The following is a 23,259-nucleotide window of genomic DNA, read 5'->3' on the forward strand; positions in this document are numbered from 1 at the left end:
ATCTCCTCCCTCTTGGGGGCTATTCCTGGATAGGTGCATGGATAGCTAGATGAATGGGTGGGTGGATTGGTGAGTTTTAGGTATTGTACTCAGTTCCAGAGATAGGAAGCCAGTTGGGCATGCCCCTTCCTTCAAGGAATGTACAGGCTAGTAGCTAGTAGATGAGAGGAACAAACAAATGAACATGAGATGCAGAGTAGAGGAATCTGTGGGACAGTTGTGAGACCCAGCAGAGCCAGAGGGTTCAGGTATTCTTGAAACAGTGATGCTGAAAGTAAGATTTTCACAAGAGGGAGATAGTATCTCCCTCCAGACAGAAAAATGGACCAGCTAAAGGAAGAACTTGCACAAGTGTGAAGACCTAAGACAACAAGAATTATTTGGTGACTTCAGATGGTTTGAGCATAAACATACAGTGATTGAAGTAGTCCCAGATGACTATGGAGACCTGTAATACCAACATTTTTGAGAGATATTATATATTAATAAATACCATCAACTTTATTCTGAAAGCTACTCAGAATTCAGAATTTCAGAAAAAGTGGCAGCATCAGCCTGACATTTTAAATCAAAAGGAAAAAGGAGAGAAGACTGGATTAGAGAGAGGCCAGGCTACAGTCAGGGAATCCAGGAATTTAGACAGAAGGCAGGAAGGCCTGAAGGTAAGTAATAGCAATACGAATGGAAGAGAGATTGGTACAGAAAGGCAACAGAATCTGTGGGACTTGTAACTGATAGGTTTTGAGATGAGCTAAGGAAGAGGAGCTAAGAGATGATTCCTAGGTTTCCAGCTTGGGCTTTAGGGAGGAAAAGGGTGGCACCATTCCTTAATAAAGAGAATATGAAACTAAGCATGACTTACGGTAAATGTAATTATCTTTGGTAATCAATTTTTATGGGCTATCCAATAGACATTTTAATATATGAGTCTGGCATTTAGTTTAGTAGTTTGGGCAGGAGATCCATGTATTTAGGAGTTATTTTGTAAAGTGGTATGTGAATATTTGGGGGTGTCACTCAGGAGGAGGGGATTAAGTGAGAAAATAAGGTGCAAGGATGGAGCCCCAGGGTACATGGAGATTTAAGAGGCAAATGGAGAAGAGATCACAGAGGGACCAGGAAGCCCATGGTGTTACAGAAATGGAAAAGTTTCAAAGAATACATGATCAAACTCAAATAAGGTAAGAACAGAAAAGATTGAATCTAATTGGATTGAATCTGAAGGTCATGGGAGCTAGCCCCATGCACTGGTGGAAGTGAGAGTTTGAAGGGAAAGGCTTGAGAGTTATGGAAGGTGAAGAAATTGAGATTCTTCTTTTGAAATAAAGAATGGAGAGGAAAAAATGGAAAGTTGTGGAAAGATCATTATTATCTTCTCTAAGTGACCAATATACTGTTCAACAATTATTCCTATTAGGAAATTTTTTATGTCCAACTTAACTACATTTTTAGTTTTTCAAAGATAAAAAGGTAATGCCATATTTTTTTCTGAATAAAATTTGCTAAGTATCATGATTATTACACAGATTTGGTTTATTTATTTTTAAATTACAGTAACCACGGCCAAAAAAAAAGAAATTTGAAAATGATTTCAATTCACTAGTGTTGGGATTATTTACAAGTACCTATGTAAACATTTTAACCAAACAAGATTTCTGTTGCCATATGTTTGGATATCCCAAAGGAAAAATCTGATCCCAAGTGTTAATAACCTAGGAAGGCAGTTGGGCTGTCTCTGAATTGGGATTTTTAAATGTTCGGCTCTGAAGCTATCCCAATAATACATGCTTTCTAGAACATTAAAGAGACTTCTATTATATCAAATAGATTTTCCATATAGCTGTGTGGTATGTTTAGCCCTCTGTCTAACTTTTGTTATGTTCTTCAGTAAGAGTTTAAAGCTTTCTTTATACAGCTATGTCTTTTATCTTTCTTGTTAAATTCCACATATTTTACAGGTTTTTTTTTTCTTCTAATGGTACATGGGAATTTAGGTACATTTACTTTTCTAACTTATCAGTAGGAAAGAGAAAACTATTTCAGACTGTTTATCTGGTATACCTGAACATATCTTGCTATTGCTAATTATTTTGGCAAAGTTTCTTGAGCTTTCTATTGGACAAATTATATTATTTGCAAATAAATATAAGTTTACCTTAAAAAAAAATGCTTTCTACCAAAGCAAGGAACCAGACAGAATACAGGTAAAGGCAAATGTCACTTGGAATGCCTTCTTTAAATGTTCGACATTTTAGCAACATCTGCTGTAAAAGCAAAACAGTGAGAACGTAAAATCTCTTTGGAAAAGAAGACTCACAAGAAAGCATGATCGTTTAGTCCACATCTGGCATGAATTACTTTATTAATTTTCTTTTATTTACTAGTTTTTATTTGACAGCTGTGATACTTTTTTCCAGAGCAGAAATCAGTAAAGCCATAACTCTTTTCCCATCTGTGGTTCATTTTCCTCTTAAAAGAGACACAAAGGGTTTAGGGGAAAGTTGCTTTATGTTCTGCTATATTTGCAATCCTCGTTTTGTTTCAGGGGCCTCCAGGACCAGGAGGAGAAGCTGGGAGTCCAGGCCATTTGGGAAGCCAAGGAAATAAAGTAGGTCACATTCTTTAAGCCCACCAAAGTTAAGGTTTTCTCCTCAAAGTAAGTGTGTCTGGTTGTATTAACCAGAGCCCTTTCAATACAAAGGAGAACCTCTTATTGCTCCTGCACCCCGGGTTGATTCTTAGAGAGCCAGCAACGTCTAAGGACGTGGGTGTGGACCACAATGAGGTCAAGGATTCCAGCTCAGCATAATTTCATGAGGGGCTACACCCATTCTTAGCCGGGGGGGGGACCTCAGGGAAGGAAGACTGTTCTGGGGGAGGCCTTCCTTTGCCCCTCTATTCTTCCCTCCCCTCCTCTCTTGTTTTCTTCTCTGCTTCCTCCTTGCATATAAACCTTTGCTGAACACCTCTCAGACAAAGTCACTCCACTAGTATTCTGTTGGATCAGAAACTCAGCTTCAGGAGAGTAGAGATCTTCGACTGTTTGCTCACTGATGCATCCCTAGTGCTTTGAACAGTTCCTGGCACATAATTGCTTAGTAAATATTTGCTTAATGAAAGAATTTCTGGGTTGTATGATAGATATGACATGGAATCAATCCCCATGGGATTTAGAATATTTTCAAGACAATAATATATGACATAAAGTAGATCAGGATATGGGTCTGAGAATGGAGATTTAAATATAGTATTAGTGAAGTATTTCCGGGCTGGGGAAAGAAACATCATAGAGGGTACAGACTTGGAGCAGACCGTAGAAGATAAGAAAGACTTTGGCAAGCAGAGAGGAGGCATGGAGGATTTCAGGGAGAAGAAATTATGTGAAGGAAAGCACAAGGTTAGAAAATCCTGGGTGTGGGTATTTGCGGGGGGGTGGGGAGGAGGGAATGATCCTGTCTCATAGGCACGTAAAAAAGTCTGTAGTCACTCACTTTGTTAAGTAGCCAGTACAGTGCTATTCACAATTGTTTTCATGGAGTGTTTGAACACAGCCAGACTTGGGAGGATTTTGAATAGGCTACTCTGTAGAAATATTTTGAAGGCTGAGGGATTGGCAGCTAGGAGACCAGTGGGTATGTTCTAACAGTCTCCAAGACAAGCAGTGACTGGATGACTTAACACAGTGAGGATAGGAGGGGCTCATGATGATTCTGGAGGACTCTTCCAGTAGGGAGCTAAGGTAGAGAGAAGAGGACTAGATGGCTTGTGGACTTGCAGCATGAGTGTAGTACCATCCCAGAAGCAGGAAAGTCACGAGGAGGAGTGGTGTAGGAATGAAGGGAATATTTTTGGGGAATAGAGGAAGTTTAGGGCTGGTCGGAGATGCAGTTTCAGAGACATTTGGAGTTTTAAAAAGACTCTTGGTGGTGTGTATTTGTAAGAAGGATTAGGGAGACAGTGAATTATTAGAAAGGAGGGGAAAGAAACAAATGCATACTGGGTGCTGAGAAGAAGAGTTGAGGAAGGAGAGGTCAAATGTATGGTGCAGAACAGATAAGGAAGGGGGAGTGAAGAAGCCATTGCCTCTGGTGGCTGAGATGCTCTAAAGAATATTTTCAAAACTGAAAGCCCTCCAAAGGGTGCGACAGAGGGAATCGAGAGAGAGATAGGCAGGAATGGATGGCTCCTAGGGCTAGTTAGAAGTGAGAGAGTAGAAGGAGATAGATAGAAGCAGGGTAGTTGTGCCAAAAAGATCATTATTAATAAGAGGGACTTTTAAAGGAGAAGGGGCAAGAATTTGGAAATAAGTACCCTCAAAGTAAGCCCAAATCCTTTGGGAAGTCCCAAGATAAATTAAATCCTCTAGATTCATTATTAACTGAGATGAGCCCCAAACAATTACTCCTACCTTATTCCAATAAGCTCAAGTTCCCAGGGAGACAAACAACTCAGTGATTAATCCTGGGCTCAACGTCTGGCTATCCCAATAAAAAAGTGACCCTGAACAAGCCATATGGCTTCCCTTGTTTCCCTACCTTAAGGCAGATGTTCTCAAGTTTCACTGTGTATAAGAATCAGCTGATAAGCTTATTTAAGAAGGCATATTCTTGGGCTCCGTTACCAGAGACTATACCAGTGGGGGCCAGGAATTTCCTTTGCATATGGACCTGAGGTAATCATGAGGCAGGTGGCCTCCAGAGCATACTTTGAGAGCCACTACACTGAAAGGAAGATATCAGGGAAGATCTGCTTCCCATCTATGGAACCCTTTTAGTTTTACTCTCAGAGTTCAATGCTGGTGGACATTTGTCCGTTTGCGCTTTTCACACTTAACGGGGTTGCCTTTCTATCCTTAAAAATGAGTTAACCACTCCCACTCCTTAAGTGTGAGCTTCAGACACTTCCACACTCCTCTTTCCAAAGAGTACGTTATGGAAAGGGCAGGGGGGAATAACTAGATAGTGGAGAAATGACCAACACTACCTCAGCCAAATAGTCAAGGTTGACATCAGTAATGATAGCCATGTTGATACTATGTTCTCTTTTTATGTTGTGCTGAGAATGGCACTTTACCTCTGTGGTCTTTACCCCAAAAACCCATAAAACCCAACTTAATCATGAGAAAAATCCCAAGGAGGGACATCTTACAGAATATCTGAGCAGTACTCCTCACAACTGTCAAGGTCATCAAAAATAAGGAAAATCTGATAAACTGTGTCACAGTCTAAAAGAGCTTAAGGAGACACGATATGGTATCCTGGATAGGATCCTGGAACAGAGAAAGGATGTTGGGTAAAAACTAAAAAAAAATAAAAAAAAAATAAAGTATGGGCTTTAGTTAATAATAATGAATCGGTATTCATGTATGCATTGTGATAAATGTGCCCTACTAATGTAACTAATACAATGTTAGTAGGAGAAGTTAGATATTGAGTGTATAGGAACTCCATGTACTACTTTAAAATTTCTATAAATCTAAAATCTTAAATTTTAAGTTTTTTTTTTTAAGGAGTTAACCTTCTTTTCTAAAGCTCTGTTAACTTTAACTTTCCCAAGTAGCTGGACTTGACTCAACACAATACTGAGATTGATTTATAACCCACAGTAGAGTTCTACTAGTCAGAAGTCAAAAACTATTGCCACGATGCCGTGCTGCCTTGGTTATCTTGATTAGCACTTAAAACTAGATTAGTAAGTCTGTTGAACTGCGGCAGCCAGATGATTTGATGGATCATCTTGGAAACAGTTTTGTTCATTTTTTTAAACAGTACAGAGCTTCCTCTTTGACTCATGGTAAGACATTTCCAAGGGTGTGGTTCATGGCACTGAGCTGCCAAGATGGCAGCTTGCACTAAACAATGCATCAGACTTGCTGGGGCTTCATTCATCAATGGAGGGGATCTCGCTGGCCAACAATAGCAATTCCTTGCATTATGGATACAACTCGCAGTCCTGACCACAAATCTGTTGTCACTGTGCGTGATACACATGGATGCAGTTATATAACTAGCTGTTGTCTTAATACCATCACTGCCAATTTCCTTTACAAAAAACAAAAACAAAAACAAAAAACTAATAAGGACATGTTCTTTCTGTTTGACAGGGAGAGCCTGGAGATTTGGGGGAAAAAGGAGCAATTGGTCTCCCAGGTCCTCGAGGCTTGCCGGTTTGTACTGGATCACTACTTTTGACCTGGTCCTTGGAATCTTTTAGTTCAATAGATATCCCATGTGGTTCTCTGAAGAGTGCATTAAAGATACCACCCCAGTCTAGCCTGATAGCTTTCTAGAAATTGCGATATTATCCTCAACTTGGATTAGTTCCTTGGCAAGCTTTCCTAAGGTGGCAACTTCCCAGGTACCAAAAATCCTGGCCAGGATGCTTTTGAAGCCAAATGATAAACTGGACAAACCTTGTCTTTAGCATCCCCATAGCCCTTCTTCCATTCTTTCCTGCCATCAGAACCTCTTCCTCAGAAACCCAGCCCACACTCCCCCAGCGCTCAGGATTTTTCACAGACCTCTGCAAGGGTCTGACAGTGGCCACTGGCCAGGCATTTAGGAGGTCTTACTCTCATCCAGCAAACTGAACGTGAATTAGAGCTAAGGTTTTAAAATACAGGTGTTAAACAGAAGAGCTAAAACTACTCCCTCCTTTTATTGAGATTACTGTATGCCTGAAATTTTCCCCTTCAGTCTTCATAATAGCACCATGAGCGGTGATAAATTTTAGTCCCATTCTACAGATGACACAAGTGAGCCTCAGGGACAATGCACTGTCTGTATCTGTCACCGAGAGTTGCCTTTATTGCCAAATGTTAGTGGCCAGCCCCAGAGAGAGAACCTGCTTCCTGCTTTCTCCTAATCAAACCAAAAAACTGTGTGTCTTGTTCTCGTGTGAATAAGCCTGCCTCCAATTTGTAGTCTGGGATATTTATAACGAAGGCCTTTGTTTACAGGGTGATGATGGCAACCCAGGTTATGGTAGCACTGGAAGTAAAGGAGCAAAGGTAAGACACATCGACTAGAAGCTAGGTATTTCCATTTATTTTTTGTTGTTTGTTTTGGTTTTGTTGGTTTTTTTTTTTTTTTTTTGCCGCATTTAAGAGAAAAAAAGGCAGTGAATAACGCAGTCTTAGACATTTAGGGATAGATTTTGATCATTTATTTGTTGATATCCCTTGGAGAATGTGATAAAAGAAAAACAATTTGATGGCTTAAGGTTCAGGCAACAACTGAAACTTGAAAATTAATTTTCTGTTCCTTTGCAAAGATGTGGAGCCAGGGCCTGACTTGTTCCAGCCCGAACAGTGTGTCTAATCTTAGCAGCTCTGTGCTCGGGTTTACTTAGGGAGGCATTCCAAAGTTGATTCTCTTCTTAGTATGTTTAACCATTAGTAAGAGGTTTTACAGGGTCTTCCTAAATGCATTGGGCCAAGCAATAACTCAAAAATAAAAACTTATAGCTTTGTATCAGAATTATAACTTTACATTTTTGAATATTTAAGTGTCTGGAAGAAAGATAGATAAATTTACAAAACCAATGATTTCTATATACTAACAATCGCCACTTAGAAACCATAATAACAATACCCACAAAAACAGAGTTAAGAATATCCTTTCTGCAAAATGTTTGAGACCTATGACAAAAAATTACTGAAATATAAAACTTTACTAAATGAAGACATCCAAATTCTTGTTGGAAAGTCTAAAACATTACAAAGGATCAATTTAATTCCAAGTGAAATCCCACCAGGAATGATGCAAGAGGCTGTCTAGAAGAATAAACAAACCCCAAAAAGCTAAAATTTCTTTGAAAAAGAAATCAGTAATGAATGAGACTTTTCCAATGAACTTTCTCTTTAGAATAGAGAATTAATTGAAAACAATCTCAATATCTGATAAAGGGAAATAGTCAGTAGCTTCTAGCACTGGAATATTAGCCACTCTTTAAAATGAAAATATATTAAGTTTATAATCACGTAAAGAAATTATGTGACAGTATCAAGTAAAAAATCAGGATATAAAAAATCAAAAAGAATATTTATCCCAATTGTGCTAAAAAGTGCATTTGGAAGAGCTTAAAGAAAATACGATAAAACATTTATAATGGTTCTGGGTAGTGCGATTTTAGATGATTTTTCTTCTTTCTATTCTTTTCTATTTTATGTATGTTTGAGGAGATACCACCTGTAGTAATCAGAAACTAAACTTTATTTTAAATAAACATTTTTTTTCATCAAACGGGGATTGTCAGACGTCTTCAGTTATAGTCTGTGGACTAAGTAGGGTAAACAGAGGACTAGAAAGCCGATGATCAAGTTTTGGCTCTAGGCTTCTCACCTGTCTCCACTGAAATACGTGTTAAGAAGACGGTTTCAGAAACGCTTTGCCATCTAGCCAGCTATCCTGTTAAACACCTTCAGTAGAAGGAGAGCTGATTTATAATTCCTCAGATGTGCCCATTTGTCCACTTATCTAGGTTGTCATAGATATTTTGGTATAGATAGCTTAATTTAGAAATTGGAGCTTGTTTCTCAAGTAGTGCTGTATCGTTGCGTTTTCGGGTGTTTGGGCCCTTTCTAAAGCCAAAGAAGGCAGCAGGTAAAATTACAGTCAGCACAGCCTACCGCGGCGATGTGCGCATGTACTGATTTTCTACACTGTCAATTACAGGGGCAAGAAGGATTTCCTGGAGAAAGTGGACCGAAGGTACCGTGTTCTTCATATTAAGTAGAGACCGGTCAGAGATATTCCTCAGGCTATGAAATGTATCACAGGACAATAGAAGAATAGTTAATCATAAATGAACAAAAAGAACCTTTGGGGCACCTGGGTGGCTCAGTCGGTTAGGTGTCTGACTCTTGATTTCGGCTCAGGTCATGATCTCGGGGTTGTGAGATCAAGCCCGGCATCGGGCTCCACGCTCAGTGTGGGATTCTCTCTCTCCCTCTGCTCCCACCCCTACTCACTCTCATGTGCACATTCTCTCTACGAAAGAAAGAAAGAGGAAGGAAGGAAGGGGGGAAGGAAGGAGGGAAGGGGGAGGGAGGGAGGATCGATCTTTATGAGGAAATTGGGGGAAGAAAGAAGAAGGCTTTTTTAAAAATTTCATTTCTAGTTTTTAAATTCATAAGGGAAGAAATCATCCTTATTTTTCTTCTCACATGGACTCCTTTCCCTCTATCATATGTATTTTCTTCTTCGCTCAAAGGAAATAAAATGGAAGGAAAACCAAGCCCTGCATTCTTCACCTGGCTCTATTTTTCCAGTATGATAAGTCCCTTCCAATAATCCATTAGCAATGATGCCTTCTACCTTAAGGCTTTTACTTTTATTAGAAACATTTACTGAGTTCAGTAAACGCCAGGTCCTGTGATAGGATCGGAGGACAAAATAAAGGGCACTGTTTGTGTCTCCGGGGAGGCTTGGTTGTGGCTGGAGAAAGGGAGGCAGAAGTTAAACAACGAGGCTGCAGCGCGCTGCTGCGTAGAGAGCTATAGAAACGAGGGGAGGACGTTGAAGAGGGAGGAGAGGGCAGGCACGTCAACGAAGACTGTTGAAGATTAAAATGTATGTGAAAAATGTCTTCATGTTGGAATAAGCTTAAAAACACATTGAGATATAGTTCTTTGATTTTAATTACCATTGTATTTTTCTGAACTTATTTAGGGTGAGACTGGGGACCCTGGTGGTCCAGGAGAAACTGGACCCAAGGGAGCTAGAGGCAAGACGGTAAGCTTCTTAGATTCCAATGTCTTACCACCATGGCCTCTTTGGGAAGTCCTTTTCATGGTTTTACAATCATTTGAGTTGTCACTTGTTCCCCCAAGACTTGCAAAATGTGTGTGTGTGTGTGTGTGTGTGTGTGTGTGTTCTTAAGGCAAACCTGGGGAAGGGAGATGGTTATACGACTCATCCTCCAATGCCAGCAAGAAGGCAAAGAAGTGTTTGCTTTTAATTAACAAGGTCACCAGTTCTAGCTGCCGATGTACCATTCTTTTTTTTTTAATAATAATTTTTTATTATGTTAGTCACCATACAGTACATCCTTAGTTTTTAATGTAAAGTTCCATGATACATTAGTTGCATATAACACCCAGTGCACCATGCAATACGTGCCCTCCTTACTACCCGTCACCGGTCTGTCCCATTCCCCCACCCCCCACCCCTCTGAAGCCCTCAGTTTGTGTCCCAGAGTCCATAGTCTCTCATGGTTCATTCCCCCTTCTGTTTACCCCCCCCTTCGTTCTTCCCTTCCTTCCCCACCGATCTCCTTATTTCTTATGTTCCACAAATGAGTGAAACCATATGATAATTGTCTTCTTGACTCTGGAAATAAGATTTTGTTTTAGGAATCCTTGTGGTCAAAAACAGTTCTGCACTGGCAAAATATGGTTAGTTTAATCCCATTTTCCTGGCAGATTTAGTGCAGCCTAATGCCCACTGACATCTTGCTCTTCACCGTTAAGGTTTTGTTACACTACTTGTAATAAGGTATATCCTAAAAGGTCCTCTTCCCCTTTAGCTTAAGAGAGTATGTCTTAATTTTTATGAGAAAATTTCCATTTATTATGTAACTGCATACGTCCTTGTTATTCCATAGAAGGACTCGGACATTTCCTAAAGCTTTGGCTCACTCGTAACGAACACAAGTGTCCAGTTAGCTCACAGGCATCAGCGAATTTGGGTTCCGGTGGGTTAAGAATGGATTTCTGCGTTTGTTGACTCTTTATATTTACACTGTGTACAAATGACATGGCCGCTCTGTGAGAGAGACATTCTTCTGATAATTGCCTCTCAAAAATGTGTTTCTTTTCTTCAGCACAGCACCGATTGGGTAAACCGATCTTAACACCATGTTAATTAGCAGGAAAAGAAAAAGTGATATAACTTGGTACTTGGGGTGGTTTTCCAGTTTTGTCATTATAGTTAATTTTATTCTGATCCAATTTTTTATTAAGTATAACAAGAACTTTATGTACAGAGATATTTTTTTTCTAGCTCATTGTTAAATTGCCTGTTCTTCTAAGGGATCCTGTAGCAGCTTCTTTGCTGTCCTGTGTGTTCATTCTCTTTTGTACCTTGACCATTTCTACCTCTGTGACTCTCTTTCCAGGGTTTTTAAAATTTTATTGAAATAGAGCTGATATACAATATTAGTTTCAGGTGTCCAACACAGTGATTCAACAGTTATATAGATTACAAAATGCTCACCACGATGTGTAGTCACCATCTGTCACCGTTTAATGTTATTCTAATATTGACTATATTCCCTATGCTGTTCTTCTCATCTCTGTGGCTTATTTATTTTATAACTGAAAGTGTGTACCTCTTAATCCCCTTCACCCATTTCACCCACTCCTCCACCCACCACCCCTCTGGCAACAACCAGTTTGTCCTCTGTATTTATGAGTCTATTTCTATTTTTGTTGTTTTTCTGTTTTTCTTGTGGTTCTTTCTTTGTTTATTCATTTGTGCTGTTTTTTTTAGATTCCACATATAAATGAAATCATATGGTATTTGTCTTTCTCTGGCATATTTCACTTAGCATAATACCTTCTAGGTCCATCCATGTTGTCACAAGTGGCAAATTTTTATTCTTTTTTATGGTTGATATTCCATTGAGTGTGTGTATCCGTTCTTTATCCATTCATCTATTGCTTCCATAGTTCAGGTATTGTAAATAAGAGTGCAGTAAACGTAGGGGTGCAGATCTCTTTTCAAATTACTGTTTTTATTTTCTTTGGGTAGACACCCAGAAGTGGAATTACTGGGTTATATTGTGTTTCTATTTTTAATTTTTTGAGGAACTTCCATACTGCTTTCCATACCGGCCGCAACAATTTGCATTTCTACCAGCAGTGCACCAGAGTTCCCTTTTCTCCACATCCTTGACCCTTGTTATTTCTTATCTTCTCGATACCAGCCATTCTGACTGGTGAGGTGATATCTCACTGTGGTTTTGATTTGCATTTCCCTGATGATTAGTGATGTTAAGCACCTTTTCATCTGTAAAACCATCTGTACGTCTTTGCAGAAATGTCTGTTCAAGTCCTCTGTCCATTTTTTGATCAGATTTTTTATGTGTATATGTGTGTGTTGAGTTGTTTGAGTTCCTTATATATTTTGGATATTAACCCCTTATTGGGTATACCATTTGCAAATATCTTCTTTCGTTCAGTAGGTTGCCTTTTCATCATTGTTACTGGTTTCCTTCATTGCACAAAAGCTTTTTAGTTTGATAATAGTCCCAATTATTTATTTTTTGCTTTTGTTTCCCTTGCCTGAGGAGACAGATCCAGAAGATTAGTACCTATGTTTTCTTTTAGGAGTTTTATGATTTCAAGTTTTACATGTAGGTCCTTAATCCATTTGAGTTTGTGTGTGGTATAAGACGTTGGTCCAGGTTCATTCTTTGCATGTGGCTGTCCAGTTTTCCCAGCACCATTTGTTGAAGAGACTCTCTTTTCCCCGTTGTATGTACCTACCTCTTTGGTCATAGATTAATTGACCATATAAGTGTAGGTTTATTTCTGGGTTTTCCATTCTGTTCCATTGAGTTATGTGTCCATTTTTGTGCCAGTACCGTATTGTTTTGATTACTACAGCTTTGTAGTATGTCTTGAAATCTGACATTGTGATACTTCCAACTTTGTTTTTCTTTCTCAAAATTGCTTTGACTACTCAGGGTCTTTTATGGTTCCATACAGATCTTAGGATTACTTGTTCTAGTTCTGCAACAAATACCACTGGTATTTTGATAGGGATTGCACTGAAATGTGTAGATTGCTTTGGGTAGCATGGACATCTTAACATTCTAATTCTTCCAGCCCATGAGCATAGAATATATTTCTACTTGCTTGTGTCATCTTCAGTTTCATTTATCAGTGTCCTATAGTGTTCATAGTATAGGTCTTTCACCTCCTTGGTTAAATGTCTTCCTGGACATTTTATTCTTTTTGATGCATTTGTAAATGGGATTGTTTTCTTAATTTCTCTTCTTGCTACCTTGTTATTAATGTATAGAAAAGCAAGAAATTTCTTATATTAATTTTGTATCCTGTGACTTTACTGAATTCCTTTATTCTAATAGTTTTCTGATGGAGTTATTAGGGTTTTCTATGTATAATATGTCCATCTGCAAATAGTGACAGTTTTACTTCTTCCTTACCAATTTGGGTGTCTTTTGTTCCTGGTCTGATTGCTGCAGCTCAGATTTCCAAGACTATATTGAATAAAGATGGTGGGAGTGGACATCCTTGTATTGTTCCTGATCTTAGAGGAAATGCTTTTGGGTTTTTATCATTGAATATGGTGCTAGCTGTGGATTTTTTATATATGGCTTTTCTTATGTTGAGGTATATTCCCTCGAAACTCATTTTGTTGGGAGTTTTTGTCATGAATGGATGCTGAATTTTGTCATATGATGTTATTCATTTGTTAATGTGTTGGCGTCATGTTATTTGCGGGTATTGAGCTAGTCTTCTCCCCTGGAGTAAATCCCACTTGACTGTGCTGGAGGAGTATTGTTGCATTAGATTTGCTAATATTTTGTTGAGAATGTTTGCATCTATATTCATCAGGGATATTATTAGCCTGTAATTTTCTTTGTAGTGGTTTTTTTTTTTTTTTTTCCAGTTTTGGTATTAAGGTAATGCTGCCCTCATAGAATGAATTTGGAAGTTTTCCTTCCTCTTCTGTTTTTTGGAGTAGTTTTAGAGGAGTGGGTATTAATCCTTCTTTAAACATTTGGTAGAATTCACCTGTGAAGCCATCTGGTCCTGGCTGTTTGTTTGTTAGGAGTTTTTCAATTTCATTACTGGTCATTGGTCTGTTTAGATTTTCTTTTTTGATTCAGTCTTGGAAACAGTGTTTCTAGGAATTTATCCATTTCTTCTAGGTTGTCCAATTTGTTGGTATATAGTCTTTCGGAGTAGTCTCTTATCCTTTCTACCTCTGTAGTGTAAATTGTACTTTCTCTCATATTTCTAATTTGAGTCTTTTTTTTCTTGATGAGTCTGGCTAAAGGTTTATCAATATTGTTTACCTTTTCACAGAACCAGCTCCTAGTTTCATTAATGTTTCCTATAGTTTTTTTAGCCTGTATTTCATTTATTTCTGCTCTGCTCTTTATAATTTACTTCCTTCTAACTTTGGACTTGCTTTGTTCTTTTTTTCTTATTCCTTTGGGTGTAAGTTAGATTATTTATTTGAGATTTTTCTCTTTTTTTGAGGTAGGCCTGTATTGTTATAAATTTCCCCCTTAGAACTGCTTTTACTTCATCCCCCAAGATTTTGAACCATTGTGTTTCCATGTTCATTTGTCTCCAGGTATTTTTTGATTTCCTCTTTGATTTCTTCATTGACCCATTGGTTGTTTAATAGCATGTTGTTTAGCCTCCATGTATTTGTGGTTTTTTCCAATTTTCTTGTGACTGATTTCTAGTTTCATCCCATTGTGGTTGGGAAAGATGCTTGATATAATTTCAGTCTTAAATTTATTGATACTTGTTTTATAGCCTAATGTAATCGATCCTGGAGAATGTTCATAGCCCTGCAGTTCATAGCATCAGGGGTAGGGTTTCCATGGTTACTGCGTCTCCATCTCTCCTGCCATTCTCTTTGTGGTCCCTTTGTCCTTTGTTGCACAGAAGCTGTTCAGTCAGCCCTCAGTTCTTTTTTAGGAGGAATTGCTCTCTAGGTGGGTATAGATTTGGTGTGTCCTTGGGAGGAAGTAAGTTCAGGGTCTAACTATGATGACACCATCTTGGATACCTCTTGCCTATGTAGACATCATAAATTGGGTTTTAGGGGTACAAAATAAAGAAACTGCTTTCTCCCTCCATCCTGCTTCTCCTAAGACGACTGCATCTCAGCTATAATTCTTTTCCTCATGCATGTTTTTGGATGACTGTCCTTTAACATTATGATTTTTTTTTAAATGATATAATTAGAAAGATAATTGGAAAAGACTTTTAAATTAATCCACATGTCATCTGCATTGAAATATCTCTGGATCCTTTCCTTTGGCTTGTTAATGAAGTAGTTTACTCTTGAACATTGGAAGCATGCTAACAAGTTCAGCTGTTTGTTGGGTTCTTGTCCCTCAATGCCACATTAATCATTTTTATAAAACAATGAACCAGTGAGAAGCATGTGAACTTTTTCTTTTGGCCTTTGATTACTTGAATTTCTTTTTTTCCCACAATTTATCACTGTTTGTGACTTATTATTTCACCTGCCAAGCTGCTTTTCCCCTATGTAAATATTTCCGAATTTGAAGTTGAAGTTTAGACACTGAAAACTTCCAGGTTTTCCTTCTGAAAGAGCTGAAATTTCTGTTGGTGGAAGTTTCTGTTGATAAAGTTGTGCCTTCAATTTTGAGTGCCTCTTCAGTTTTCTTGGAATGATTACATTTTTAGTTTGTTTTCTAAATTTTCGCCTTGTTTTTTCCTCCCAACTGAAGGATTTTTTTTTTAATTTGTCATGATTTTTAACCGTATTTTGTGAATATATATGTGTGTATGTATTTTTTTTTTTTTCAGTTTAACACATGCACATACTTTAAAGCAGGATATCTTCATCTCCGCACGATTAACATTTTGGGCCGGACAGTCCTTCATTGTGGGGCTGTCCTGTGCATTAGAGGATGTTTCGTAGCTTCCCTGCTCTCTACCCACTAGACGTCTGTGGCACTGCCCTTCTCCACTCTTCCCCATATGACAGCAAAAATGTCTCCAGACATTGTCAAATTTCCCTTGGTGGGGGGGGACAAAATTCTCCCTAGTTGAGAACCACTGATTTAAAGACTCAAATAATTTCACAAGGTTTCATACGAGAGAGGGAGAGAGAGGTGGGGGGGGGGGGGGGGAAGAGAGAGAGAGAGAGAGAGGAGAAAAAAAAGGCAGTCCTTCTGCTCCTATCTCTTCTCTATTTTTTAAGTCGTCTTTTTGCTCTACTTTTCTGGGAGATTTTTTGGACTATTTCACAATGCTCCTCTCATGATTTAATTTTAAAGAGCTTGTTTTTGTTCTCCAAATATTTTTTATACTATCTTGTTTCAGGTTGAAACATCTTCTCTTAGCTTTTTGAGAATATAAGTTAGTATTTCTACAGTCTTCTTTGTCCAACATAGTCTTTTTCCTGTAGTTTGTTTTTGTTTTTTGTTTTTTTTTTCCGTGTGGATCTCTATTTCCAGCATGTCTGGAGAATGGGTTATCTCTTCCTATTTAAGAATTAAAAACAAAAAGGCTAATTGGAAGCCCCAAAGACATTGCTAGAGTTGGTCAACTGTAAGTTTTACTGAAGAGTGAGATCTGGCTGAGTTCTTTACTTAGCAGACCTCTGATAGCCGTATCTTTAGGTCTTCCTTCTTTGGTCAGATTCCCCTGAGAAGATTGTTTCAATTTCCTGCCTGAAGATGAAGGTCTGGCTGTAGTTTTCATGAAACCACATGAAAAAGGAAACCTGAGGGGTCTCATGTCTATTTCATATATCTTCATTGGATCACCCTGTTTTCAGGAGGGTTACCATGGGCCCTCAACTCTGCCTGGAGTTCCCTGGTACAGATATCTCAGCTTTACCTCTGTCTGTTGTTGGGATGGAAAAAGGATTATTCACCCAATTGCAGAGAATGGAGAGGAGATTGGAGGATTCCTAAAATGATTTTCAACCAGTCCTCCTTATTAAGCCCCTCCCCTTCACCTCCACTTTTGGAGGTACCCGGTGCTGCCAATTCTTGATCCTTTTGGGAATGGATTCTTGGCTTTCCCTGCTACTGGCTTAGGATACAGCTTTTTCAGATCTGCTAAGTCATTTAATACATATACATCTGCTTTCTAGCCTCTGGAGGTTTGTGGCTATTATATTCTTTCTCAGTCTCACCTTTTTTTTTTTTTTTTTGGCCCTTTAAAAAAATCTACTTAGGGATGTCTGGGTGGTTCAGATGGTTAAGCGTCTGCCTTTGGCTCAGGTCATGATCCCAGGGTCCTGGGATCGAGTTCCGCATCAGGCTCCCTGCTCAACAGGAAGCCTGCTTCTCCCTCTCCGCCCCCGCTCGTACTCTTTCTCTCAAATAAATAAAATCTTTTAAAATTTAAAAAAAATAAAATTCTACTTACTATCATTTTAATGAAACATGGAGAAGGGAGCCAAGTCAGTGCATATGTTCAGTTTGCCATTTTTTTTCCTGGAAGATTAATCTATATCTCCTAAAGAAAATACAATCAATGAGGTTTTTTTTCCCTGCTCAACCCAGCACACTGTAGAATACCCAAAGATTCCCTGCCTCGTAGATAATACTTGTACAAATTAAGTTGATTTTAGACAACTTCATTTTTTCATTCCTGTAAAGGTTATAAATCCCATGGCATTTTGAATGAACTAAGGAATATTGCCCTAATTTTTAAATTAAATTTTAGCCTTCTTTATAATAAATTATATTGGTAAATGCACACGGAAGAATTCTTGGCATATAGTAAGTAGTCAGCAGTTGTTTTTATTACTGCTATTATTCCTCATTTCACTACAAATATCTCCAGCCAACTTTTAAGTGTTTTCTTCTTATTGTTTTGGGTTTCTTATATTTAAATTTTTGCTTTTCTGGGTTTTTTGTTCATTTATTTGTTGTCATCTACTGTCTCATTCAGATAAAAATTTCTCCTTTGATCCAACAATTCCAGTTCTAGCAATCTTCCCTAAGGAAATAATCAGAATTGCAACATATAATTTTTCTTGGTGTTACTTATTACAACAGCAGCAAACCTAAATGCCAACAATAAGGGAATGATGAAAGAAATTATGGTACATCTGTGTAATGGAATATTATGCAGCCATTAAAAATGATTTTGCCCCCCCCAAATTTAGTAACATGAAAACTTCAAGAGATTATATTTAGTTTAAAAGATAACAGGAAAAAGTATAAAATTATATTTTAAAAGAATATAAGTGTATATAAACATATAAAAATACTAAAAGAATAAAGTAAAATACTAGAATAAACGACACCAAATGTTAACAAGGATTATTTGGAAGCAAAAGGATTGCTAAAGATTTTTTTCCTTTTGTGTGCTTTTTGGAAATCTGTCAATGTTCTAAAATAAAAGTGTTATTACCTTTGACATTTAAAACACACCCACAAACATTAGGGATGTCTGGGTGGTTCACTTCATTAAGCACCTGCCTTCGGCTCAGGTCATGATCCCAGAGTCCTGGAATCAAGTCCCGCATCAGGTTGCTCAGCACGAGTATTCTTCTTCCTCTTCTGCTCTCCCCGCTTGTGCGTATTATCTGTCAAATAAATAAATCTTAAAAAAAAATAAAATACAACACACCCATAAACACTATACATATATGTATAAATATAATTTTAAATAAATTCTGCTTTGAGATATCCACTGGGCCTCCAGGAGAGATGGGATCCTCTGGGGAGCCAGGACCTCCTGGACGCAAGGTAAGTTGAAAATTCATAAATCACACCAGATCCTTTTCTAAGTAAAAAGCGCATGGAATCTTCATTGTCCAAATGTTCATGCTTTCTGTCTTTGCACTTGGAAACTATTTTCGCTATTTTTTCGCATTTATGTGCTTAGAGATAGGAGGGGGAAAGGCTGATTAAATATTAGTTGCCATTTCTCGTGAGGTAAGGGGAATTTGAGGGAGGAAATGAAAAGTATTGGACTAAAATATGATTTCTCAATTATTGGTGGATTTTATTTGCCCGAACCTTGTCCTCTATCCTATATTCAATAAGTGGTTAGTGAACGAAGGGAAGTGAGAGGAAATTAATAAACAGGGAATAAATCATCAAAGTTGTATTCACATGGAACTTGTTTTCTTCGGGAGTTTGGGTGGGGCTTCACTGCATTTTTCCTTGGGTGTCTCTCTTTGAGAATAGTCAGACTCTTCCTGTTCCAAAGATGGAACTGAACATGTGAAATTAAAACCAATTCCACTTTGTTCTTTCTATTCCCAATCCAGACATATCTCTCTCTCTCTCTATATATATATATATATGTATATTCATTCATTTTTGGAAGACTGTTACAGGGATTACCTTTCCAGATGTACAGTTTGAGTCTGGTCCCTTTGTCATCCAACCAATGACGGAAACAGAAGAAGTTTCAGTTCAGTTGCTGTTCAATGGCCAAGGCCAAGTATGGGGTTGAGGAACTCTGAATGTTCCTTAAGGATGGGCAGTTACAATAGATGGTTCGGCCTTATCTATATCTAAGCCATAAGCCTGCTCCAAAGCTCTCCATGCCAATGTTAAGTATTCAGCTCCGTCCTTGGGTTCTGAGTGACCCTTGTTGTCCACACATAGGGCTGGAGGAAGGTGGCCTTTGGAGGTTTGTGTTCATCAAGCTTGCTGCTTACAGTTTATTTCCCCTAGAATGTTACTCTTAACTCAGTGATGAGGGTCCTCCTACGTGTATTCTTTTTTCTCCTCTAACTTAATAAGAATAAAAACTTTAGAAAGCTTCACTTTCTGAGGTTAATGCACATTCTGGCTACTGATGATTGTGTGCAGAGCAATGAGACCACATTTCTTTTGTTTCCTAGGGTGTGAAAGGAGCCAGAGGATTGGCTTCATTTTCTGTATGTATCTCCTGACTCCAACAGAATACTCTGTACTCCATTAAATTTATTTTTAGACTTGAAGACCTGGCAGTCGGTCGGTTAATTCTTTGTTTTATTTTTGAACTGCAGATGTGTGAGCTCATTCAGTATGTACGGGACCACAGCCGTAAGTATCCTGCTTAAGTTGATCACCCAAGTTGTCAAAGCATTCATAGAAGAAGAGCAGTGAATTCTGCACTCAGAATTGAGACAATTTACCGGCCAATCTCTTAACATTAGAGATGCCACTGCATGTATTTTGAGTCAACATAGACTGGTGACTATTAACTCCTTATCTGACGGCCCTCATGTCTATTGAAAGCTGTTCCGAGTGCTAATTAATGATATATCTAGTGCTTTCAACCTAGGGAAAATTGACGTATGAGGTCAGAACTCTTCTGATGGTGAAATCAATCAGTGGAGAGTCACACTGAACTTTTAAAACTTATTAACACCTGACAGTAACACAGGATTGAATTCACCTGGTGTGAAAGCTAGCTGTGATAATAAGCTGTCCTGATGGGTGGGAGCACTTTGGTTTATTGTTTATTTCTTCTTTTCTGGAAAGGTATGCTTGATTACTTTTCATTAGAATGATTGATTTGCTTGTAAAATTACTCATGTTTGCCTGTATATTTTTTCTCCTTCCAAATTTTTAAAGCAAAAAGGCATTCCGATTTGGCAAACACTCTTTTGAATTTGCTTGAAGACTCCTATAGCAGCATCTTCTATCAAAATATATGTTAGCACCATTAAAGGAATTCCACACACAAGATGAGGAAAGAATTGACTAGTTAGTGTTTATTTACAAATGGGTAATGACCTCCCAAATAAACACCATGAATGAAAAATTCCTTCAAAGTATTTTGGAGCCCATTTCTGTAGAGAGCCTTGGTCTCAAAGACACACAGTTTTTAAAGCTTTGAATGCAGTGTGGACCTCAACTGTACCTTTTTGTACCATAATGGAACCACCCATGATGAAAATAAAATATATATGTGAAGTCATGAAGACTGGTTGCTTTGGGCTGTCTTAACACAGTTCACTTTTTGACATTAGAGCCATGGGAACTATGACTCAAAGGTAGACCGAAGTGTGATGAGGCCCAATCTTTTATAATTTGAGAGGCTCAGTACAAAATTACAAATCCAAAAATAGGTACAAAATTATTTCAAAAGAAAGTATTGTTTAGAACAAGAAAGGAAATCACAACCAACAACTTGTTTTGCATATTGTAAAAGCACATGATCATGTGAACATGTGGCTAGGTCCCTTCTCAGGGTCTTGCACTGGGTAAGTGAAAAGGTGAGAAGTCGAAAGCAATGGAACTTTCTGTCGTGATGGAGGTGTTCTACCACACTGTTCAATGTAGTAGCCACTAGCCACCTGTGACTCTGAGTACTCGAAAGGTGGTTAGTGCTACTGTGAAGCTAAAATTAATACACTTAATTTTAATTAAAATTTAAATAGTCACATGTGGCTAGTGACTTCCATATTGGACAGTGCAGATCTAAAGCTTATTTATGCTTCGTCTACTTCAGAGTAAATCCACCTGTAATGTTTACACCCACAAATACATATCTGTACAGATCGATGTATGTGCATATGTATAAAATCGGTATCTATAGATCTCAACATGGAAAAGAATTAGGATAAAGAGAGGTTAGGACCTTTTAACCTTTCCAAATTCAATGCACCTCTCTGCAGTGTAATGCTCCGTCCCAGGCAGAGGTCCTTTCCCTCTGACAGTTGGCTGCAGGCTACCGATTTATGGCTCTATGTTGTCCCACTCCTCCCATCCCATCTTGTTTTTGCCAAGATGCTGGGATCCGTCTGCATTTTCTCCAGACCTTTCTGTTGCCTCGAAATTTGAGTCGACAAAAAGCACACAGGGCAGAGCTTCTCCTGCCATGATTTCCCTACACAGTACAGAACTCCGTTCTACCAAATAATAACCCAATCTCCTTTGTTCTTCTCCCCCAGCTGGCGGACATGGTGAGTAATCTTTATTTACAGCAAGTTATAATCAAGCTCCAAAATGTCATACATCTGGAAAGATGAGTTAAAACAGTGTGTTGCCTGCCAAACGGTATAAATTTTATCTGAGCTGTCTTTGCTGCCTCATACTGGTAGCACAGACCTGCCTCCAATAAATCACTCAGCGTTAGCTGAGCCTCACAGCTGTTTCTCCACCAAGTAGTTTGATTTTTTTAATATTTTAATGACTAACATTACCATGTATGTTACCATTAGGTTTTTTTGTAATAATATGTCTCTTTCCCTTCATTTTCTCTATTGTCTCTGTAGTCTAGTGGTTAAGAATTTCAGCGTTTAACAGCAATTACCCTCTTACACCTTTGTATCCTATACCTTTTGTCTAAACCCATCAATCCGTGCCCTCTGGATGCATCCTCACTCAACAAATGTTTATTGGAAGTATATTATGTGCTAGGCACTGGGGACACAGGGCTGAATAGGATGGACATAATTCTTGTGTTCGGAAGCTTCCATTCTAGCCGAGGAGCCGGATGCTAAACACGTCAAAGAAATACGGAATCCTATAGTTGCTGTGAACGAGATAAAGAACAGGGCGCTCTGTCAGAATAATGTTGGGGGAGGGGAGAGTGGCTTTAGGATGGAGGGTTCCTCTTTGAGGCAGTGACATTGGAGTTTGGACTGAAGGGAAAAAAAGAAGCCAGCTTTACAAGAGCCAGGAGAAAGAACAGCAAGTGCAAAGACCATGATGCAAGACCGACCTAGGCAATTCCTAAGAACTGACCGCAGTCCAGTGAGGGAGGGGGAGATTGGCATGTGAAAAAATGGAGCAAGCAGAGGGCAGGTCAAGTTGAACTTTTTAGATTCAAATAGGGAGGGTGGATTGTATTCAAATTGGAATGAGAGGATATTAAAGAGCTTATTCAAAGTATTGAAGGAAGAACATAAGCTGAGGAATGATTTTTGAGCGCTTATTTGGGCTACTCTGGGAGAGCAGATTGTAGGGGAGGGTAAGTTTAAAGGCCAGAGGAGTAGTCAGGAGGGTGTTGTGGTATTCCAGACAAATGTGGTGGCGGCCTGGAGAGGGCTGCCGTTGCTGGGCCGTGGGTCCATGTCAGTGGCTTCTCCTTCTCTGTCCTTGTCATCACCTGCTCTGTGCCAAGCAGCAGCCATCAGTGTACAGTGTATGGCCACAGAGCCCTGTTAGGTCTCCGTGTGGTCATCTGTGCCTTGAGGAGGGCCTCCTAGGTACCACCGCAAGCCAGCCCAGCGTTCTTCAGAATCTTCTGGTTCCTGGCAGCTTGCTAGATTTCAGACCATGTGTTTTGCAAGTCGAATTACCTTTTAGGTAATTTTTTTCCTGAAAACTAGAATTTTTTCATATTTTAGCCAGGGCTGTGAATCTTTTTTCCCTTTATCTCTAAATTGCACCTGTTGTGTTGTTCCCATATGCAAATCACAGCCCAAACAAAAAGCTGGCAGAACCACTTTCATGTTTAGTCATACTTCCGTTCTTTATTGTAAAGTTGACATGACCTCAATTTTTTTTTAACATCTGCTCAGCCTTCTAGGTTAGACTCAGAGGCCAATAAATTATGTTCTGTCTCCACTGAGATGCGGTTTGGTTGAGGGTTAAATGTTTATT

The 23,259-nt window shown here is 38.7% G+C and overlaps 1 protein-coding gene across 1 annotated transcript in view; it reads left to right on the plus strand.

Moving 5' to 3' along the window:
* The window catches only part of COL6A6 (collagen type VI alpha 6 chain), a 107,577-nt gene that overhangs the window by 53,527 nt on the left and 30,791 nt on the right, over window positions 1-23,259 (plus strand). The window contains exons 23-31 of the mRNA XM_045791934.2: window positions 2,546-2,608; window positions 6,104-6,166; window positions 6,959-7,009; window positions 8,676-8,711; window positions 9,672-9,734; window positions 18,391-18,453; window positions 19,563-19,598; window positions 19,710-19,746; window positions 21,603-21,614. Coding sequence (XP_045647890.2) covers window positions 2,546-2,608; window positions 6,104-6,166; window positions 6,959-7,009; window positions 8,676-8,711; window positions 9,672-9,734; window positions 18,391-18,453; window positions 19,563-19,598; window positions 19,710-19,746; window positions 21,603-21,614 — 424 coding nt within the window. The remainder of the gene's footprint in view (window positions 1-2,545; window positions 2,609-6,103; window positions 6,167-6,958; window positions 7,010-8,675; window positions 8,712-9,671; window positions 9,735-18,390; window positions 18,454-19,562; window positions 19,599-19,709; window positions 19,747-21,602; window positions 21,615-23,259) is intronic.

Source organism: Ursus americanus, chromosome 20, assembly GCF_024610735.1.
Source record: "Ursus americanus isolate L20-20 chromosome 20, mUrsAme1.1.p, whole genome shotgun sequence".
NCBI lineage: Eukaryota > Metazoa > Chordata > Mammalia > Carnivora > Ursidae > Ursus > Ursus americanus.